At 39.6% G+C, this 24,279-nt stretch overlaps 1 protein-coding gene across 1 annotated transcript; it reads left to right on the top strand.

Moving 5' to 3' along the window:
- The first annotated feature begins 1,673 nt into the window (after positions 1-1,673).
- LOC139713704 (tyrosine-protein kinase JAK2-like) lies at positions 1,674-22,913 on the top strand. Its single transcript, XM_071625409.1, has 5 exons — positions 1,674-1,849; positions 17,165-17,296; positions 19,431-19,681; positions 21,789-22,007; positions 22,908-22,913. Exons 1-5 carry the CDS (start codon positions 1,750-1,752, stop codon positions 22,911-22,913), a joined length of 708 nt encoding a protein of 235 aa, XP_071481510.1. The 5' UTR covers positions 1,674-1,749.
- The last annotated feature ends 1,366 nt before the right edge of the window (positions 22,914-24,279 follow it).

The raw sequence follows: 24,279 nt of genomic DNA, 5'->3' as shown, positions 1-24,279 counted from the left end.
ACAGACTCCTCGTTGACTACTACCATTACCTCAATGAGAGAATTGCACCGCCCTCGCTTGTCCAGTTGGTGAAAAACCGCTGTCATGGACCAATCCCGTAAGTCTGTGCTTCTGAACCTTTTTTTTTCCCCCTTTTGTTTACCCCAGCCCAGATTTGGTACCTATCGTGTACAAAGTTTTTTGAGGTCCAGTGAGATGAAATACATTTTTTTTTTAATACATTTTTTTTTAAATTATGGGAAGACATCAGACCTCATCTACAAGAGCGTGGCACCCCACTGGCTGATGAGCACAGTCATAATTGACCTAAGGGCCCGAATTCACGATTGTGGTACAAGTAAAACCATGGTTTATGCCAATTTCTTCTGCGTAAATACAATTGACAGATTGCGCACGCCAACATGTCCAGTAGCAAACATGCAATGATGGATACATCAAAAGTATGCCCATTTCATGCTAGTTTTAGACTATGGTACAGATTTTGTACCATGGTCTAAGTTTAAACCTCCTTCCTGAATTCAGGCCAGTGAGTCTGTGACCTGGGGGGTGCTTCATCAATTCAGTCAGCGCTGACAAGTTGTCAGTCTCTGACAATCACCATAGTAACAGTCAGTGACCAGAGCATCTCAGGCAATCAAAACCAAGAATTTTGCTAAAATTGTCAGAGACTGACAACTTGTCAGCGCTGAGTAAATTGATGAAACACCCCCCTTGTATGGACAAACTTTCACATGCGGTCCTAAGTCCCAGACTATGTGCTGTGTGTTTGCAATGGTCTTAATGTGACCACAACACCAACAAAAATGTGCAGAAAGTGAAAGTGGCAGATTGGTTCTGGTCTGAAGAGGGTATTAAACCAAACTCGCATATATTGAGTTGGTTAAATACTATCAAAGTAAAAGGTTTAAAAACTCTATAGTGAATGGTAGTTTTGACATTGATCACTATCCCAAAGGATATGGCTGAATTACATCTCTTTCTCTGAAATGTAATGACTTCTAGAGACTAGTGATCTAATCTGGGAACAAGATACGATAGACAAATTGCCCTAACTACGTCACCAACATAAATTACTGCCGCTTCTTCGGCGTTAGCAATAGCTGTGACTAAAATCGCCTGCACACATACTCAGGAGGAAAACCTACAATGTATGGACAACTTTTCAAATTAGTGTGGAGAAAAACTTCATTGCACCTCTGTTTCCTTGTGACATTACTTCTTTTGTAAATGGTCCAGCAATAAAATATTATATTAGTCAGTGAAAAATGGGAAAAGAAGACATTTCAGGTGCATAACATGACGTTTATCTTTGTTTGGGTAATTCTGTTACATGCCAGGAAAGTAGTAATTCTTGCCTGTCCATAGAATTACATATTTAACTAGATCATTTGCTTGTAAATGTTCTAATTCAAAACAAAATTCACACAATTCATCTGAAAATAATTTGTCATCACCGAAACGTCACACAGCGTAATCTTTTAAAATCATCACTTGTTCTGCTCTTCATGTTTACTTGCGCTATATCTTCAGTTCATGGCAATTCCCTGAAAACAAAAGTGAAACGAACCAGAGACTTTATAGTTAAAACAAATGAAAGACCCCAAAAATGTCTGAACCCTACAAATCCAACAACAAAGTTATTGGTGCTGTGTATTTTTTTTTTTCTCCTCTGTTTTTGTTCCTGTTGTCTCATCGCGAAGGCTGTCGAAAGCGAAGCAGAAAATCGAGGAAGCAGGTCGCCAGGAGGGAATGTACCTAATACGGCAGAATCCTGAGGATCACAACAGCTACTGCCTCACCGTCCGCATCGAACACGAGCTGAAGAACTTCAAGATCAATCATTATGAGGGTGAGATTTAGTTTGTTCTGTATGTTTGCTTAAATATGCAGGTTTGAGGGCAATCTGTTTCAGGCTCAAGTTGGCCGAATAGACAATTGTAGTGTGGGGTGACCGTGCCATGGGAAGGCTGGCCCGACTCGAATAAATTTGGAAATCCTTGTTACCAATTGTGTAGAGCTTTTTTACTGATCTCTATGAAAGTGCACACTAAACTCAGGGAATAATTTTCCTGGTGTCGCATCGCAATTTGCTATGCATTTTTACACCGCTGCTGCATAAACTGTATCTTTTGTGTAGCTGTTTTCTTCCATAGAAGTGTACAGGATACCATTTGAAATATTGTTCATCAGGTGAAATTGCTAATCAGTTTTGAGTTAGAAAATTATTGCCTGCAGCTAAAGAAGCTCGACGGGAGTGAACTGCTACCGATGCATACTATGTGTCAATGCATCTATTAACTGACGGGCAATTCTCTGCACTTGCAGGCGTGTACTGGTGATGGTTTGCAAATGAATGTTATGCAGGTTGGCGGCAAATGAAGATCAATCAGGTCAAAATTCTCTCCCCTTTACACCACCGGGTCTATATATAAAAAGATCAAAGTAAAAATCATACCAAATTGTAGAGCTGTTTTAGTAATCAAACTGGACCTAGAGTAAGAAGTTGTGGCAAGAATTTGAGAAATTGTTACACTCGAAGGACAGTGGTGAACTGGAAGTCGAGGTTGCACAAGTAGTGTAGACACAAGAGAATAGGATATAGAGCACATTCACATTTTTGCAGACAGTCACAAACAAACAAGCTAGCCAAAACCATCAAGAGCAACATGACAGCTCCATGGTACAGGTTAATATGGTACGGCACAACTACCAATGATATGGCACAGCTTCATGTACATTTGTGCGAAGTTGCTAGGACACTTGTGTTAGGGTTAATATCCTGGAGAGATATGCCCTACACTCTATGATATTAACCCGTGGAGGACGAGTCACGAGTAAACTCGGGCAGGTGTCTGTGGGAAATGCGTGTTGTAGCAAAATCAGTCAGTCCTCAACGGGTTAAGAGGAGCGGTCCATCTCATTAAGATGAGCCAAGCAATCCAGCAGGTGATTTATGGCTCCATATATCATATCCAGTACCCTGGACCTTGGACCCTGGACCCTTTACCCTGGGTTTGAATGGGGGAACTCCAACCCTGGAATATGAACGACAGATCAATCATCATAATACGAATGGTAGTGATATTATCAATGTTAATTATGATAATGACAATGATGTTAATAATTACAATATAGTTAATACATTCAGTATTACTACTACTATTAATGTGCAACATGATGACAGTAGCAATAGTAAAACAATTATAATGATAATGATAATAATTTAAGAAAAAGAATATGCAGAATGACAATAATGAAAGAGTTCCAGGCATATCTGCAGCAGCATTGAAATCTTTATTTCAACCATTATAGTAAAAAAAAACTACTCGAAAAAGTATTGAATCCAGTGATGTGCAAAGTCTGAGTTACAATTTTGTAGGTGAAGCTAGTGGGCATGGTGAACCCTGCCTACATGTTGAGTAGATAGGAGAGAAATTGATTGTATGCAGTGTTTAGATTCATCAAAATCAATCATAGAATTTGGGGTAGATCTACTACTGTCATCAGTAGATCCATGCAGTGATGCAAAACACAAGAGCTCGCTTGATCCTAATTTTTGGTTTACATCTGCTGCAAGTGTCCCAGGTTCTGGGGCAGACTGCGTGCCTTCTGGAGTGTCTCACACCCACTCTCCCTGCAACTCTGTTTTGTTGGTCAATGGCTGCGTTTATCATCTTTCCCCAGTTTGAAACAGCATTCCATACCAACTATCAAAGGTCGTTTCCAAAGCCCCTTACAGATGCCTTCCAAAATAAGTTGCGTTTATCAACTCATCGCCAACACGAAAACTGGCCTTGTCACTGTGCAGCTGCATTGTGCCGTTTGACCCAAGGAGAGTGGGTCATATACGGTGCGCGCAGTACAAAGTCATTTCAAAACAGTTTTGCGTTTATATTGCTTCTAGAAACACGTTTCTGGCTGAAACCTATTTCGGAAAGCACAAATTTGCGGTTTTCAAAAAGGCTTTCCAAACCCCATAATCAAAACAGCTTTGCATTTATCATCTCTAAAAAAATCCCTGAAAGCCGTTTGGAAAAAACCTGTTTTTGCCGAAAAAAAAAACGAGAGTTGATAAATGCACCCAATGTGGGTCAGGTTCCTGTTGCATAAAAGTTGAAATCAAATATGAATCAGAAAATCAAACATTTAAGTCTCTGAATACTCAGTTCTGGATAGCTGATACCTGACTTAAGCAGTCATTTGATATGCAATAGGACCCAGGTTGAATGTTTTTTTATGAGGAAAGGAAAAGATTTTAGTTGTTTTTGTAAAGGGATATCCTTATTCGTATGTTTACCTGTATAATGCAATTATTGCAGTTCTGTAGTCCCATCTCATACATGTGTCTGTGTGTGTCGTTTCATCATCGCTCAAAGTGCAGTCAAACTTTGACTACGATTTCAATCAGGTCATCCAGTCATACACTGTGATCACTGACTTCGACAGAGCACACCGCGAATTATTATATTAATATGAAACATATTTCATTCGTATTCCTTGTTTAATATCCAAAGCAGTGTGAGTTTTGTCTAATACACTGTTATGTCAGTCATTCTTTGGGTTCATTTATCAACTCACTTCTGGTGCAGAATTAAAGTTTCTTAACAACTTTCAGGGAGTTATGGGCAGTTGATGAACGCAAAGCTGTTTTGATTGTGGGATTGGAAACGCATTTCTGAAATGCCAAAAATAGTGTTAATGCAGACGAGTTTGAGCCAGAGACGTGTTTCTGTAGAGTTGATAAACACAAAGTCGTGTAGAAACGCATTTATACACTGTTGCTCAGACCTGCCTACGCCAACCACTGCCAACTGCACATCTCTGCTCCTGGGGTCAAACTGCACAGTGGAGCTGTGTAGTGACAAGGCCTCCCAGTCGACTACGAACAGAGTTGATTAACACAACAACTCGAGAAACATGATCCGAAAGGCGTTTGCAAATGTGTTTTGATAGTGGGTATTGAAATGCATTTCAAATATGGAAAAGTTGATAAAACGCAGCCCAAGTATTAAATAGCCATTAGAAAATTCATCCTATAATGCGCCATGTAATGTACAATGTAATCTATTTTTGTGGCTTACTACTACCTGTTATACAGCATCACACAAGGATATCAGTCTGCCAGATTGATTTGAAACAAGCTTTAGTTGACAGGAAAAGGAACGTCTGTTTTCTTGATTTTTTTTTTTCAAAAAAAGAAAGAAAAAATCAATCCATGAAAAAGGATCAAGCTTGCAAAAAAAAAAAAAATTGTTCTTCCAATGTACAGTTTTGAAATATACCATTTAAATGAGATTATTGGCGCTTTGTCATTGCCTGAAGAGTACCATGACATTGTGTAATTGTACACTCCAGCATACTTAAAGGGATACTGTATATGCCATTTGTTTCGTTTCTTGATATCTCACAAAAAAGTTAAAAGCCCAATTCTCATCTCCACCAATACTATACCATCCCTTTAAGTTGGCTTTGATGGAGTGTAAAAAATCAAGAATGACAGAAGTTTCGTAGAATTTCAGTTTGATACCTTGTATTTAAAAGGGATGGTATCATTTTGGTTGTGATATGGATTCAGGTTTTAACTTTTTATGCGTCCGTTTGTATGAAACTATAAAGAGCACACAATTCCAAGAGGAATTCAAAGTTCAGATGAAAATTGTTTCAGCCAGATATCATAAAACATCGTACAGATATGTCAGCATTTCAAAACCAATTTTCGCTGAATAAACTTTGCATTGCTCTTTAATAGAAATGTATGCTCTTCGGTATTTTATGTAAGAAGTTTCTAATTATTTTGTGAGGAGTTAAAGCCTGAATTCCTATCTCCGCTAAAACTGCACCATCTTTTTAAGCAACCATTGGCATTTTAAGAATTTCACCTTTTCAACTCTTTGGGTGCCATGCTCGCTTGCAGGCCCAATTTGTTTGACAACTCGATGACTTTGCATATAGTTTCCTCAAACTCCTAACTGCGCCCACTTCGAATACTAACCATTTGCAAGAAAAAAAAAACAAACAAACAACGTTGTCACAAGATTTACTTCACAGTAAAGCTTGCAAGTTTCTCGATAGTTGTACAAATTTATGGAGCTGTACTGCTTTTCTAGCAGAAAGGCTCATGTTGCAAGTTTTCCAAAAAGAGCTCCTGCGTTCCAGTCTCAGAAAGATGTGACACACAGAGGACGTACAGTGTACACCATGGCAAACAAGTCTTTCATGCGAAAGAAGCATGAATTACATTATCCTCTGCATTTAATTAGTTTGTGCTGTAATGAACCAACTATGATGACTTTGAACTGTGCAGGGAAAGTATTTGCTATTCAAAATAATTAACCAAAACATGTTTTTGTTTTGGTGCTTCTTTTACAGACTGTATATGTCAGGAAAGTAGGAAGATCTGTCTGTCTGTCCACAATATTACAGAATATTTTGTTGGTGTTGTTGCTCCTATTTGCACAAATTGATTTTTCTGGGTGGACTTCCCCCTTTATTAATTGCTTGCTCAAGCATGGATTTTAATACTGCACACTTGTTCAAAGTCACAGTCACGGAATTACATTGTTCTGTGGAGTGACACATTTGTCTGTATTCTTCAAGCTTGCAGATCTTTTGTTTCGAGTGACTTTCAATACCGGATTAGCATTCTAATCATTGCATCCGTTTCAGTGATTTTCCTCAAAACTGCCGGTCATTGTTTGACCATATTCTAGGATTCTGTGCTCAGACACATCATGATGAACAATTTTCTACTTTTGCACCAGGCACTGATAATGCACAAGGTTAATATTCTGAAAGCAAATTTATGCCTTATAATATAGTGGGCAAGGCCATATATGTGACCGTGCACCTCAAAACGAACATAAAGTCGCACACACTGATTTTGCATGAGGACTGAAAATAAGTGAAATGCGTCAACCTAGCCGAACTTGACTTTTTCATATTTTCTGAAAAAGCAGGTCTTCTTTTACATTATGCTAAAATTTGGTATCATAAAACGGGCAGGAAAGTGTGTTTTTTAGCAGTTTATCTCGAACATTTTTGATAGAATAGTGTGATTAGGTGTGTCTTCAGAATCCCTTTTTCATTTCTGAAAAACCTTGTCCACACTCTTCACTTTCAACTCTAATAACTTTTGAAAGGATTATGCTACTGCTTTGAAAGTTGGAATTAATTATGGACAGAATGTGTTAATGAGGCATGCTTAATTTCAGTTTAATCTGATAATCCCTTCATTGTTGTTACTCCAGTGGTTTACTTCCTGTTTTTTGTCCCATTCATCGCACAGCCAGCACGGTTTGGTAAAGATTAAGCGCTTGAATAGACACTGTACTTCAGAGCCTCTTTTCTCAGTTCACACTTTTCCTGAGGTTGTGCTTTCTTTCCAATATTTAGATAGGTTAGGAGAGTCCATTTGATTTGAGTTATACATCATTTTAAAGCTTAAAGTCTGCTCTTTCAGAATGTGGTCTTAACTAAAAATTCATGTCTGGCGACTTTTTGTTTGTTTTGAGGTGCACTGTCACATATATCCTTCGGTGTTCTGAATTTCACAGCTTCTGACAGTGTTGTTTATGTGCCACTAGTGCAAATTTTGTTCGAGAAGCTGATGGAGAAAATTGCAGGAAGTTAGGGGGAAGAAAAAAGTTTGATCAGGATATTATAAAGCAGTAAAAGGCTGACGGTGAAAGCTGAAATCTTGCCGATATGCTCATTTTTTCTTTCTTTCTTTTTTGGGGGGTCTGATTTTGTTTTGTTTTTTATACAACCCTTTGTTAGGATGTTTTTGTCATTTAAAGCCGACGTATTTGCATCGGGCTAGCAAAAAAAAAAAAAGGCCTCAAGAGTGAGAGAAATGGAAGAAAAACAAAGGATGAGCGCGAAGAAACGTGTCTGATATCACCCAAATTATCTCTGGCCGGGCGCTGTTGGCTCACGAGATCCAATTGATTCTGCTCATCTGATACACAAGCAATCTCCACGGACCCAGCGAGTGCCATCTCTGCGTTCTCCCGCGGGGGCCTAGGGTATCATCCATACTTAATTCGTTATTCTAACCTTCCAGTTTGCGCCCTGGAAATGTTTTCCTGTTCTTTTTTTCTTCTTCCTTTCTTTTTTTCAACTGTCTTCTGTCCACCAGTACCTCCGGGGCTTCTAAAACTTGTCAAGGGCGTCAAATTCGAGAAGATCCTTGTTTTTGTATGGCATTTGAAATTCAGCGTGTTTACAAGTCTCGATGCTTTACACCCGTGTGGATGTAATCTGGAACACTTTTTTGGGGTCTTCCTTGTATTGGTCAAAGACATAAATTTATGACAAACCTATAAATCTCACGAAAGCTATTAAATTGTCCTCAAAATCCAATCAACTCTGAATCGTTTCCAAATCTGAGCAGCATCAACTGCCTGTGTCAGAAATTGGAGGTGAGATGTACACGAATGCAAAGATTCATATTTTATATTTGAAATGGGTCATAAAAACACAAATTATTCACATGTGAGTCCTCTGGACTGGCAAAAATAGAAGCTCATGAAACAAAACTGTACGACTTTGCATTTGGTAGAGCACACCATGCTGGTGTGATATTCTCTTTATATATGCAGACAAGGGGTTCATTTTAGGTAAACGCCATTTCGACTGTTTCATACCTGTGCCAAACATACTTTAGATTTTGTATGCACGCTTGATTGAAAAGTGGTTGTTCAGAACCCAAAGTAAGCATGCTCAAGGCTTGCATGACTTTATTTCAAGCTACAACTAATATGCGAGTTCAACTGAATTCTGTTTAAGTTTTACATTTTATTCACTACCCTGTTGGTAGAGATAACAAGACCAAGTCATAGGGTTAGGGGTTGTAAAAAGGGTTGGGGGTTGTACAAGGGGTTTCCGCGAATTCTAATTTGTTAGTATCGTTCAGATCGTTTGTCAAAATGTTAGTGCTTGAGCAAAGTTTTACTTTTTGTCTATAGCCCAGAACTGTAGCCGCAGTGTTTCTATACCACATGAGCTCTTCTTTCTATCTCTCAGTACTGTTGTGAAATGAAAGAGAAGCCGCATGTTTTTCCATTCTTGTGGTAAAGAAAAAAAAAAAAGATGAAAAAAAGATGCACATGGTCTTTTGACGTAAGTGTACATGCCACTGGCTGTAATCAATGCAAGTAGGTCAGGAACGATGAGAATAGGCAGCACAAGATATATCAATTTGAAGATAAAGTCAGACGGTGATGGAAGATACAATTTGTACCTGCAGAAAAATCAGAAAGAAATAAATGGAGCCAAAAGAAAAAAAGAAAAGAAGAAAAAGACCAAAAAAAAAAAATGGAAGATGGAAGATTTTAGCTGCCTGTAGGATTGTAATCATATCCTGCTTCTGGTTTTCTCTCCCCTCAAACAATGCTGCGGCAGCAAGATGGGCTTCTTTTCTGTAGCTAATAAAATTGTTTGTGGTAAACATATTGGCTGCATTCACACTGGAATCAATCTTCTGCTATTGCTATCTAGCTTCTGCTATCTACACAGGAGAATATCCATAGTTGCATCATGAAGCAAGAAGTGATTTTATTTGCCACTGTTACTTCACATATACTGCGCAGGGCAAATTATTGCAAGAATTTAAAAAAAAAGAGTAAAATAATAGACAGTGGATGACCATGAGCTTTTGAATGTGCTGGCCCACTGTGAAGTTACCTTTTTTTTCTTTTTTCTTTTAGATGGTCCTTATCAATTCACTCACAATTCTACAGGAGTCATGATTTCATTCTATCAAGATTGGTTTTAATCGCTATACCTGGATCCACTGCACCTCGATTTTGATTTTGCCTGTTGCTTATTGTTGCTTACGGTGTATTTAAAGTACATCTGAGATATAGGCTAAGTATTAAATGTGGCAAAGAATCTGTAGATAAAATTATAATTACAAGCACAACAAATATGACCAGCTGCAGTTACCATTATTCACATACTTTTTTCTATTTTTTATTTATTTATTTATTTATCTTTATTTATTTATTTATTTTTATTTATTATTTTTTTTTTTTGGGGGGGGGGGGAGTAGTTCACATCAAGCTTTCCTAGGTCAAGTCAAAACATGTCAGCTGATTGCAACAGCAAAAATCAACAGTTAAAAAGTAATACCAGTAAATGAAATGAAAGAAAAAAAATATTTCAGTTACCAGGCTACTTGTAACCTTTCCATTTGTTCTTTTTATTTTTACAAACAGTGACTCGTCATTTTATACCAGGCTTTACCAGGTCACAAAGAGATAATTCAATGGATCAGTCAGTGAAAGAAAGAGGAAAAAGTTATCTGTGGATTTAAAAAGTAGAAATATCAGATGATATTGAAAGAAATTATTCAGAATTCATGTAGATACCGGACAACTTCTTTTTATTTATTTCTTTATTCTATTATTATTATTTTCTTTACAGAACAGGAATTTGATATCAAGCTTTACCAGGTCATGTATTAAGATGATAGACATACCGGTACTACTTAAATTATGCCAGGAAAAATAAAAAAAGAGAAAGAAAGAGGCTGCTTCCTGTTGCAAGGTGAAACATAATTAGGTAAGCACTTGCCCGCCTGCCCATGCAAGTGAAAATCAAAGTCGGGTATTAAAGCATTTTGGAACAATGAGGAAAAAATGCTTGCCCAGATTGGGCAAGCGAAGGATTTCAAGCCACCTTTTTTGATGCCTATAATAAACCCACAAAGTAAACCATACGATAGCCCAAAGATAGTGACTGTTTAATAGTGATTCAACACACTTTGATTTGATTTCAGCAACTTTTACAACACTTATGTGAAGAGGCCCCAAAGCATCAACACTCAATCGAACCAAGTTTGTTACTCCAGTGTTCTTAATCCGTTGAGGACGAGTCCCGAGTATACTCAGGCAGGTAAATGTGTGTTGTAGCACAATCAGTCCGTACTCAATGGGTTAAGTGCATGAATCAATATAGTTGTGGTCACACTGGCAAAACATCTAGAAGGTTAAGATCAAGATCTTAAACATCTGGAAGTTTTGCCAGTATTGAAACCTCAAACTTCCTGTGAAACTTCTCACAAAACTTCTCTCACCCAAACTAATGGATATTAATTATTTGAATGCTTGCAACTGGAATTTCACAAAGTTTGTCACATGATCAGTCCACCACCTGTTTGCGGCATTGATCGATGGTTTTAGGGCATTGCCTCATTGAGATACACCTGTGTGCATTGTTACATCACAATCAATCGCTGTCAGATGGCGTACTCCTCCTTCTGTCTTGCGCAACTGCACTACTAGTGACCCAAACTTCTTGATTCAAAGATCCAAAGATCGAGAAATTTGGCTGCCAGTGTGAATGGACGACCAAAGATCCCGAAGAATTTGTGATCTTAAACTTCACGATACTTTGCCAGTGTTGTCACGGCTAATTTGTAGGCCTACTGTTTATTCAAATTATTGTTTTTTATCGAGTCCTTGACTTACAAGTGATTTTTGTCGAGTCCACCGGAGGTGTGGTGAGACTATTAGGGATCGCCTGCAGTGTCTGTCCGTCCGTCGTCCGTCCGTCCGTCGTCTGTCCGTAACGCTACAAAAACTTGAATAACTCTCTACTGAGGATTTCAATTTCAATCAAACTTGGAGGGAAGAGTGGTTATACAAAGTTACACATTTTACCAAACATGAAGGGCACCACAAGGTCAAAGGTCACAGGCAGAGGTCAATGAACTTTAGGGCCCAATGTTACGTTTTTAGGGCGCGTTTCGTTTATGGCTCGTAACTTATGATGTATCTGTCTGTTTGTGACCAAACTTAGATGGTAAATGTCCTTTGGGAAGTTGAAGGTTACCACAAGGTCAAAAGTCACAGACAGGGGTCAACGAACTTTTAGGGCCCAATGTTAAGTTTTTATGGCGCGTTTTGATTATGGCTCATAACTTTTGATCCCTTTGTCCGTTTGTGACCAAACTTGGATGGTAGATGTCCCTTGGGGAGGTGAAGGTCATCACAAGGTCAAAGGTCACAAACAGGGGTCAACGAACTTTAAGGGCCCAATGTTAAATTTTTAGGGCGCGTTTCGATTGTGGCTCATAACTTTTGATCCCTTTGTCCGTTTGTGACCAAACTTGGATGGTAGATGTGTCTTGGGGAGGTGAAGGTCATCACACAGTCAAAGGTCACAGAAAGGGGTCAACAAACTTTTAGGGCCCAATGTTACGTTTTTATGGCGCATTTCGATTGTGGCTCATAACTTTTGATCCCTTTGTTTGTGACCAAACTTGGATGGTAAATGTCCCTTGGGGAGTTGAAGGTCACCACAAGGTCAAAGGTCATAGGCGGGTCAATAAACTTCTGGGAGTTAGAATAATATTAATTTCTTGTACGCGAATGGGCGAGACACAATTTGGCACTTGCCTTGTTTTATATCCTTTTCTTATGTTTTGGGACTTTCTCTTCAGGCAAGTAAAATTCATGTTCAGGCAAGTGCTCTGCAACAGTTTGAAAGTCTCTTACCTGGCTGGGCAAGTGGGTGAAAAAAAAAGAAGAAAAAAAAAAAGAGGTTATGTAGCACCCTGCAGCATGCAATGTTTGATAAACTTGACCCACTCTATTTTCTGAAGCACATGGGTCTGCCAATGTCTTAAACTATGCCTAGGATCAAGACAGAGACTCCAACCCAAAGTACCTTCTGATCTGGAGATTCTCCCGCCTGAAACCCCTAGCAAACGGGAGACTCAAAGTTGATGTGTGCGAAGCGCGAAATTCCCAGGGTTCTAGATGCTCTCTGGAGCATAATCGTGATATAGTCCCCACCATAGGCCCCACCGCAGTGCGCGTGCACCCGCGGACTAACTAATTGTTAGGGTTAGGGTATATAGGGTTAGGTAGCTGGTTGTATTTAATACGATCACGCAGCGGTGGGGACTATATATCACGATTATGCCCTCTCTGGTGCTATCTAAGGCTTGTTATTTCAACATACGATAGAAATATGTAAGAAATCCTCTCCAACGGGAGACAAAGAGCCAGGGCAGGAGAAATTAAATCTCAAACGGGAGAACGGGAGATTTTGCAAAAATGGGTTTTCGGCGGGAGATCTCCCGTCGAAAACAGGAGAGTTGGAGTCTCTGTCAAGAGTGATAATTTTACAGCATGTACATTCTCATTAGGAATAAAAGATTTCAGTATATCGCAAAGTTGCAGGTTGTGTAGCAACTGGACAAAACTCACTCCACCCAAAACTTCTGAAAAGTAGAAATGCAAGTCATAGTATGATTTGTTCTAACTTGGAGCAAAATTTGGCAAGGTGTTCTGGAAGGTAAGGTTTCTGTAATGAGAAGGCACACCACAGAAAATTGCAATATTACTCCCATGACTTCCAGCTATCCATTTTTCCTCAAGCACAAGAAATGTGTGTACGGCCGTGCCATATAGGCCGTACAGTAGCTGTACGACAGGCGTATGCACTAATAGACGTAGTGTATCTGCATCAGTGCCAGTATATTGAATGGGGATAGAATAACATGTCAGGGAGGGTTGAAGGAATGAAAAACAGGGCATGTGTGGTACAGTCAAACCTGCCATTTAGTGGCCACCTGTCATGTATGGCTACTTTATCCCATTGAAGACTAGTCCAATGTATACTCAGGAAGTGTCTATGGGAAATGCATGTTGGAGCAAAGTCAGCTTGTCCTCATCAGGTTAAAATAATTCCCCCTTAAAGGAGAGAAAGCCATATTAAAGGGATGGTGTAGTATTGGTTGATGTGAGAATTTAGCTTTCAACTGTTTGCATGATACAATACATACTTAAGAACCACTTTCATGTTAAAATGCATACACAATTCTAAGAGGAATTCATTGCTTGTTTGATGGAAATCAGCTTTGAAATGGCTGAGATATCCGAAAACATAGTGATCCTAATAAAAAGGTGGGTCCCACCTTTTAATAGGATTGCTTTGTTTTGGATATCTCAGCCATGTCAAAACTTATTTTTTCAGCAAATAAACTGTGAAGTCCTCTTAAAATTGCAATTTATATGATCTTTTATATTTCATAAGAAATTTCTCATAATCTCACAAAATCGTTATCGAAAAATGTTGGAAATGTCAAGCCCCATCTAAACCAAAACTGTACCATCCCTTTAGGGACCTTGTCTATAGTGACCACCTGTCTCTGACAGCCACTTTTTCTCCCTTCAGTGGCCACAATAAACAGGCTTGACTGTACTTCAAGAAAGTTTGAGGTTATTCAACTTAGCTGTTATACATTGTGAGTTTTCAGAGCACTGAGAATGGGCAGTGCTAAACATTTTTTACAAAGTTTGAAAAATTTCTTTGATGAGCATGACCATTCATGACCATTTTAGTATACCGGCAATGATGCAGATAAACTATGTTGAAGTGCATGCACCTGTAAAGATTTTTCAAAGCTTGAAAAATTTGTTTGGTGGGCAGTGCTAAACAAGTTTTCAAAGCGCAATTTATATGTATTAAGAAGAATAAGGGAGTGGTCCCAGTGTCTACTTTGTACGTGTATATAAAGGGATGCTTGAATCTCCTGTATAACAGATTTTATCTAAACAAAATGGTTTAAAAAGAAATAAAATGTGCTGTGTGTATGTGGGGATCAATTCTGTACCAATCAATCTCTGTCAGTCGTAAATACTGTATTCTTCATCATTTCTTTTTGTTTTCTATGTGATTTCTTTTTCCCCCGTTTTCCCTCTCCCCTGTGTGTTGCTTGATTCATTCATCATTTCCTATCGGCTGCTAAATTTTCATAATGGCTTTGGCATCAACAAAGAACGGATGGAGGATTAATGTACGTGGAATAAAAGCAACATGTATACCTCGAGGGTATAAGGCTGGTGTAATGTTACATAGCTCTCTGAGAGGCCCAGCGATGATATGCCTCACCTGCCCCTGCCTATTTATAATGAGGATTTCTGCCAGCGACAACGACTGACGTCTTAATGTCTTAATGACACCAAAGAGCGGTGGTTTCTTCTCAGCCTGGAGAACATGATTGAAAGGAAGAGGAGAGATTCTGACAATGCCCCGGAGGGGACGTTCTGTGTTTCCTTTGCGTTTTGATACAAGAAAAATATGAAACATGCGTAATATATAAGACATTTTCATTGTCGCACTTTTCACCTTATCAAGAACAAACAAACAAGCAAACAAAAAAGATGTTTCCAGATTGACATTTACATGGATTTACAGTTTATATTGTGCTGTGGTCGAGTGTGCATATTGTTTTCAAGAAGATAAAAAAGTTGCGCCATAACGATCGGCCAGTACCACAGAAGTATTCCCTCTGCAAGCTATATGGCAAACCATCATCAGTGTCAATGACCAGACATGTCTGGTGTTATGAATAACAGAAAGATAGAGTGTGACTTTATCACAAGGAGGCACGAGCGTGTCTTTCTTGTGTGACTGTATTAAATAGAAGTATCTTCTTTTTGTAACTCTTTATGTGCCACGGTGGAAACCCCCTGTGTGCCACATTATTATGAGACTCCAACGTAGTGATGCTTGGCAAACATTCTCTTCGGGTTTTTTTTTTTTTCAAATCTATGAAACTTTTATGGATATCTGATAAGCTGGACATGTAGTGAGCAAAGTTGCAAAGAAATTGTACCAAGCTTTACTTTGATGTAAATTGTATGACAAATCTATGATTGTTTTTCTTTCAAATGACCAGTAGCTACATTATTTTAAAGGCATGACTTTTGCACACAAAACAGTGACAGAAATTTAATAGAATTTATACTCAAATCCAGTAGGGAACGTAGCTTGGTGTGAGAGGAAGGGAATTGTGAGAAACACTTTCATCATACTATGGTGTTTGGCGATTTATCGATCAGTTTGGGCGGATTTATGCATTTGAGCAGGATACGCGAAGTTGGCGCGCCGTCAATTGCGTCGGGCATGCGAACTTGGCACATAAAGAGTCAAATTTTTTTTTCTCATAGCACATAGTAGTTGATTATGGCAACAACAAAAAAATACTGCCATTAAAGATGTATTTGATAATCAGATTCTGGTTGTGATGGTGATGGTGATGATATAAATGGGGTGTCTACTTCACAGAAACTCTCTATGGGAGGCAGCTGTCTTTTGACGGCAAAATGTTCTTACTTGCTTTTGGGTTTACCTTTTATAAGACAGACACGATTATACAATGAGAAGATTTTTCTTTCCTTTTCCAGGCATTTTTTCCCTCCTACAGCTTGATGGCGATGTGAATGCAAATTGCACACAACAATGGATTTAAATCAAATGTGACCCTGCAACATTAATTCCCACAGCCAGTCACACTTGTTGATTTTCCACTTGGTCTTAGGATGTGTGCATGTACTTCTGCTCAATTAAGCAGATTTGTGTTTTGTTGTATCCGGGAAAAAACAAACAAACAAAAGACCCTCTAGCATATCAATGAGTATTTCTTGGCATTAAAAAAAGATAGCAATTTGTAGTTAAAATCTTTTTTTTTTTGGGGGGGGGTGGGGGGGTGTCCATAATTGATTGGGTTAGGTACATTGTATGCTATAAATTGTGAAAGTGCGGGGGAAAAAAGAAAAAAAAAAACCTCACAGAATTAGAGTGATCAGTCAGCAGCAGTTTTGATACTTTGACATACATTGTGTAATCATGAATTGTTAATGCTGCAGCAGTTACAATGTTGCATGTAGCACGTTTTGGGTTTAAGCAATAATCCCATCACAATTGATAGTCGTCATAGTGTTTCATAACTTCCTTTATGGTCCATGCACAATTAAGGGTGTCCGGTGCACTCGAACAAAGCCTTGAAACTGACATCCTACATGCTGGTTTTTCCATCATTCACGATGATAAAGAACCCATGACTTTGATAACCGGCAGTGAAAATGATATGATCTCTTTAATACGCCTGAAAATCTGCTCTTTTACAATTTGATGTAAATTCAGAAATCTTATTTAGGAATCTTGTGTTGGTTTTAGGAGGTATTGAGGTTTAGAATATGCAGTGAGTTTTAAGATAATGGCATATTTAGTCCCAGACACCAACATTTCTGTGGTTATTTGGCACTGTTATCTCTTTTTATTGCACAATTTATTATTCATCAGTTGTGTAGCATAGAATAGAAAAGTTTTTCTTTATATTCATTTCTTTTTCTTTACCCACCTCCAGATGACCATGTGGGGATGGACCAGCAACCAAAATTCAAAAGCCTGCGCTCTTTTGTGGAGTATTACAGGAAGAGAGAAAACAGCTGGTGTCTGGAAGGCCAACTCAAGAAGGCTGTGCCCATCGAGCCGAAGGGTGAGTGACTGCCCCTGTGTTCTAGCTGGACCAAATACCCCGTTTAGAGTCCCCCGAAACCAGGCACAACCTCCAGAGGTTGTGCCTGGTTTCGGGGGACTCTAAACGTTCTGTTCACCCCAGATGAAGGGGACTCTAAACGGTCATGGCACAAAGCATCTAGCACTAGTCTGGAGTGAGTCTGGAGTGAGTCTGGTGTGAGTCTGGCGTGAGTCTGGAGTGAGTCTGGTGTGAGTCTGGCGTGAGTCTGGAGTGAGTCTGGAGTGAGTCTGGTGTGAGTCTGGCGTGAGTCTGGAGTGAGTCTGGTGTGAGTCTGGAGTGAGTCTGGAGTGAATCTGATGTGAGTCTGGCGTGAGTCTGGAGTGAGTCTGGAGTGAGTCTGGAGTGAGTCTGGTGTGAGTCTGGCGTGAGTCTGGAGTGAGTCTGGAGTGATTCTGGAGTGAGTCTGGAGTGAGTCTGGTGTGAGTCTGGCATGAATGTTGTGCTAGACAGCCTAGCACAAGTCTAGCACAACCTCCAGAGGTTGTACGGTGCTCACGCTTGATGAAGGGACTCTAAATGGTCTCGGCATGAGCACAGCTAACACTCGGGTGGATTTTGATGTTTGTGGCTGAGAGAGCATTATGTGCACACCAGAAACTGCTGCCTCTTTCCAGGAGAAAGGCACACCCACTGGTTTCCATAGAAACGTGTCCTGACATCATGCTACATTGTTGTAGACGACCATGGCCCCGTTTCATACAAAGTTGATATGATAGCAACTCCTGCTGCAATGGCAATTGTCAAGGTAACACCAAGAATCAAGCTTCCCGATTGGCTGTTGCTTTTGGAAAATGCCATTCCAGCAAGAGTTGCCATCCTAACATCTTTTATGAAATGGGGCCCTGGTGACTCGAAACGGGATTCTCTCTATTAAGCCTCCACTGAGTTAGTATAAAAAAATGCTTATTTTTGTCTGGCATGTCCTCTAGCGGTCCTCGAGAGGTCCTCCTAGACAGGGGAACTCTAAATGGGGTACAAGACCTGCATTGTGGGGACAGTGAGGTTACGACTAACCAGCCACATTGCTTTCTTGACTAGTCCCAAGCTGTGGGGCAGTCGGGTTTGGGGTGACCCCTGCCACTTGACACCAGACTTGGTGCATGCCAATATTTGATGAATACAGCTAGGTGCTGTCAATTACGGCCCAAGCTCTCCTCCAAATTTTGTCCCTGGAGCTGACATGCTTCACGGGGACGAGGGGAGAAGTCCTCGTGATGAGTGTCCACAACATGGTTTTGGAGGGGAAAGTCCCATGACATGGGACTTTCTCTGCATTGTTTGTGGGGACCCAGTGTGACAGCAGGGTATGAAGAGCAGGCTGAAAAAAAAAGGGAAGGGGTGGGGGAATGGTGAGTGAGAAGGGGCGGGGCAGATTGCAGGGGCGCTGTTATCTTATCATGGGCATGATGTGTCTATTACATGCACTCTTCTTGCACTGGCACTGAATTTGGCTTTCAATGTCCCAGGAGCCTCACAAAAACTTGGAGTGAACTGGGGGTGAAATATCCACTCTGTGCTCAAACTGATCGATAAAATTTACAGAATAAAGTCAACCAGAGCAGTGAAAACTTAACTGGAATGAGACAAAAATGTTTTAGGAACATTCAGAATAAAAAGACTCGCATATATTTCTTCATTTACATTTTCTCATAGGGTGTTCTGTCTGTTGTCAGAGTGTCATAGCACTTTTTTGCTGTATCGCTCCCACACTTGTTCAGTGTATGTAATTATTACGTATACTTCTTGCGTTCATTGTATATTGTCGCTATGGTGACAAGACCTTGTATCTAAAATTTTTGTGAAAATGACTTTTTTTTTGGATTAATGGTCAGATAATCATTCAAGTATTGTCCTGTCCAAATCCTAGCAGTCCTACCCCAAAAATGATGCCACCATCGCATGTCAAAAGAAAGGCCGTCCCATTTGAAATGGTGTTTTGGCTGCCATGTTTTGTTTTGTTTTTTTTTTGTCATCCTGGAAATTTAAAATTTTGCAGATACGAGGTCTTGTCACCCCAACAACGATATGCTTTTTTATCAGATGTGGAAATAAAATGAAATAAAATGAAATGAAATTTTCTGGACCATCACAGACAAATCGTTGCGACTCCTTGACAACTCCGCCCTGAACGAGGAGCTCCCCCCGCAACCGGACATGGCGCTGCGCGTCCCCTGGATCCCCGAGGACAGCCTCTCGCTGCAGAGCGAGTGGCGGCACCTGGGAGACGGCGACTTTACCCGCGTCTACGCGGCCGACCTCAAGAAGCGCGTGGACCAGAGGACGTGCAGGCAGCGGGTCGCGGTCAAGCGGCCGAAACAGGACGCCTCAAGCATCATCCAAGAGGTCAGTCTCTAACTTGACCACTCCCCTCCTTCCCCTTGCATGCAAAAGGTTCAAAGCTTCAAATCTTCAATCAAATTTTTATTTCCAATATCACATATTTTTCCCCAGATACAATTACCAAAAAATCAATGGAATGCAAAATAATTTTTTATGCACACATTTGAAAGGAGAGAAAGAAAGAAAGAAGAAAATGAGCAAGTATATGGAACTATTTGTTCAAAATCACTCTGTTATTGGAAATGAGAGACCCTCATATAAGACAAGCTTGTAGAGATGACCGCCACCATCTCAAATGTAGGCTGATGATTTAACTCATTGCATGCCATGCTAGACTTTTCCACAGACCAGCAGACCATAACTAATAACACATTCAATCATCTCATCAATTTCCAGACATTGTATTTCTCACGCTTGATTCTTTGTATTCTTGTTTTAAGTTTAACATTCATTGTTGGTTGTTCAAATGGTAGAATTCATCATTCATTGAAGAAGTGCTTTGATCATGTAAATTGTTATTTCAGTTGTAGGATTATCAAAAGCCTCTGACTAAATCACTTTAATGTAAAACTAATCCTAAAATTAGGTAACACAACACAATTTAGCGAAATCTCAAAAGTTATTGTTTTCTCTCAAATTTGCAAATTGTTACCTTTCTCTGATTTGTGCACTGTTAATCTAGTCCAATCCAATCCAGTCTTTCCCTAATATATGGTGTGGGATATGCATTGAATCTGGAGCTGCTAAATTAAAGAGGATGTAAAGATAAAGTCTACAGCAAAATTATGCTGGAGCTTTTGGGTTAACCATACAAGACATTTTGTTTATGCAGCATTGTATTGCAGAAGCACACAGCACCAGTTTGCAATGTAAGAGCAGTGGATGCCCAAATAGTTGCACCAGAGTGCTGAGCTAAGAGTACACCTTGACGAGAACAGGAGCCTCACTTGACTGGAATCACTTTTAGATGAAGTACATTATATTGTCATATAACACCGTTCTGGTGATTACTACCTCAAGAGAAATGACTATTAACCTCTCACAACCACCCTTGAAGTCTTCCCATAATCCCATTTCTCTCTCTTTCTCTATCTACCTATCTATCTATCCATCCATCCATCTCTCTCTCTCTGTCTATCTCTCTGTCTATCTTTATCTCTATCTCTATCACTATTTCTTTATTTCTGTCACAATCTCTATCTACCTATCTCCCTCTGTATCTCTATCTCTATCTACCTACATCTATCTCTATCTACCTATCTCTATCATTATCTCCATCTCTATCTCTATCTCTGTCTACCTATATGTATATCTATCTCTACTATCTATCTCTATCTCTATCTACCTATTTGTATGTCTATCTCTATCTACCTATCTCTATCTCTATCTCTTTCTACCTATCTCCATCTCTATCTCTTTCTACCTATCTCTATCTCTATCTACCTATCCGTATGTCTATCTACCTGTCTCTATGTCTGTATCTATCTATATATCTTTATCTCTATCTGGATATGTCTATCTCTGTCTACCTATCTCCATGTCTATCTCTATCTATATATCTCTATCTACCTATCTCTGTCTCCCTCTCTCTATCTACCTATCTCTATCTCCCTCTCTCTATCTACCTATCTCTATCTCCATCTACCTATCTACCCATCCATCCATCTATCTATCTCTATTTCAACCTCTGTGTATCCATCTACAGTGGCGGATCCAAGGAGGACTGCAACTGGCGCATGCCCCCCCCCCTTTATTTTTTGTTGAAACAAAAGAAATAAAAAGAAAAAATGGGGAGGGGTACGTGCACCCCCCCCCCCCCCTTTAATTTTGTAAACGCGCCCCCTCTTTACGGAATTCCTGGATCCGCCCCTGCGTCCATCCATCCATCCATCCATCCATCCATCCATCCATCTTCCTTTATCTCTATCTACCTATCTATCTACCCATCCATCTGTCTCTTTCTATGTCTATCTCTCTCTACCTATCTATCCACACACCCATATATCTATAGTGTATCTCTATCTCTATCTACTCATCTATCCATCCATCCACCAATCTGTCTACTAAAGTATATATAGTATCTATCTCTCTCTTTTTTTTCCCCATCCAGAAATTCAGCAAGTCGGTGGACCGCATGTCGTCGTGGGTGCACTCACACATCATCAAGTTTGAGGGCATTGGGGCGGGGTACATGATGGTCATGGAGTACGCCTCCCAGGGACCCCTTGATAGATACCTGCGAGCCCTGACCGAGCACGGGGGCAGCGGTATGACCCTCACTGAGCAGCTCCATGCAGCCACCCAGCTCATCCGAGCCTTGGAGTACCTGGTACGTTATATGCGATGCAAGAGCACCCATACATCATCATCATCATTATGATGATGATGGTGATGATGGTGATGATGGTGATGATGGTGATGATGGTGATGATGATGATGATGATAATAATAATAATAATAATAATAATAATAATAATAATAATAATAATAATAATAATAATAATAATAATGATAATCTATAATAATAATAACAACAATATTGATAATGATACAATAAGAATAGAAAATAGAAAAGTTATGGGTATTTCCATTTGAAAAGGGTGCATATCAGGGATGTCAGGGCACTTTCTGTTTCCAGTGTGCATTACCCCCAATACAATATGATCATTTAGAGTGCTTTAATGAGAGATAGCTTTGCCTTTGAAATTGTTTCAAAGAAGCAATCTATAAAAATTTTTGCCAAAATGAATATTTGGGGGATAGTGTATGTAAAACACTGGACAAACATCTACATTTGTATGTAATCACGTTCAAGTCAAATAATGAATGTTCACTGAAAATTTGTTGTTTCTCGACTGAATAGCCTAATATAAATTGGAAAAGTTAATAGCAGGCTTTGAGCCCTATATGTCTATTGAACATGATGTCTTATACCATTTCTAGCCTTACACTGTAATGGGGGTATTTACATAACATGGACAGACAAAAATATGACAATTTTGTCTGTCCATGTTACATGTGTTACACACTACATAGTTATAGATTTAACTCTTAAAAAAAATTTTAGAAATACAAGTTAGTGAAAATGTTATTATTTGTAAAACTTTAACCTGTTGAGGACAAGTCCTGAGTATACTCGGGCAGTTATCTATGGGAAATGCGTGTTGTAGCAAAGTCAGTCCATTGTCAATGGGTTAAAATTTAACAAATGTCTCTTCTTTTTTTTTAGGTTTAAATCTTATGAAATTTCTAACATCCTGTTGATCTGAAGTATGTAATTGCACCTTAAACTTTACTCTACCTTGCTTCGGTCATCCACATTGCAGGAATCCCGTCGGATTGTGCATGGAAACGTGAGTGCCCACAACACTCTTGTGGTGAGGGGGACGCCAGACCTGCACATTAAGCTGGGCGACCCGATGTTCAGCATCTACTACCACAGCCTTCACCTGACTGACAAGGCGAAGTTAAAACGGTAAGTAGACCGATTCATAGTCAGCCAAACACTATTTCAGATTCAGGACTCTTTTCATGCTTATCTTGATTCGAGATGCTTAACACGACACGATCGCAGAATTTTGAGTGACAGTATGCGGAAATTGCAAGTGTGGGCAGCTGTGAACTTTTGACCCCTGTCGTTAGCAAAGAGCATTTTGTTTGGACTCGTTTTTAACTCCATGCAGTTCTCGGTAGCATGCCATCACTCGATTTGATGCGTACATGTTAAGCAGCTCAAATGAAGATATGGCAAGAGTCCAGAATCAAGACTGAGCAAACATCCACTTTTGACTTCCTGATATAGGATGTACACACATACTCACACACACACACGCACATACATGCACAACACACTCAGCCATGCATAGTCACACACATGTACATGGTGCGCTGAGAGTTGATGCACTGTACCAGAGCTACATTATACCAAGTCTCCCTGACTCTACTGGGGGAGGGGGGGCTCTCTCAAAAATTGAATATCTTGTCATGTTGTTTGTCCAGGGAGGTGTTAGAGGAGTGGAATCGCTGTGTAATTTGTGCAAATTTATAGTATTAAGTACATGTAGGTTCTATAGCATGACAGTTGAATGGGTATCATTGCAATGGCTTTGATGTTCCGTGCTCCAAGCTGCTGTTCCATACAGTTTTGATACAGATCTAGAGACCAGAGAAGAGATTCTTGATTTTATGAATTTTAACCTGTTGAGGACGGGCTGATTTTGCTACAACACGCATTTCCCATAGACACTTGCCCGAGTATACTCCGGACTCGTCCTCAACGGGTTAAGCTGTGTTTCAGGAGAAATGTTGAAGTCCTGTGGAACTTGGTGGTAATCTTGTATGGAGCATCTAGAGTTTTCAATATTTTTCTTCAAATCTCCTTGGCATGCTATTAATACCCCTGGACTGAAAAAAGTAGTTTTAGTACCTCATTAATATGTTAGCATTCAGCAATATTGTACACATTTGTGTATGATATTGTTTGCAAGGTGTAGCACTGGAATGTTAAATTGTTTAAATTTTAAGTAATTACTTAATGTGTGTTTCTGCTTGTGTAGTAGCATTTTACAGGTAAATAGATACATTTTTTACTTATTTTCTTG

This window comes from Diadema antillarum, unplaced genomic scaffold, assembly GCF_040938485.1.
Source record: "Diadema antillarum isolate AM-2024a unplaced genomic scaffold, OU_Dant_1.0 seq00002036_RagTag, whole genome shotgun sequence".
NCBI lineage: Eukaryota > Metazoa > Echinodermata > Echinoidea > Diadematoida > Diadematidae > Diadema > Diadema antillarum.
This window is presented reverse-complemented; position numbering and strand designations above follow the sequence as displayed.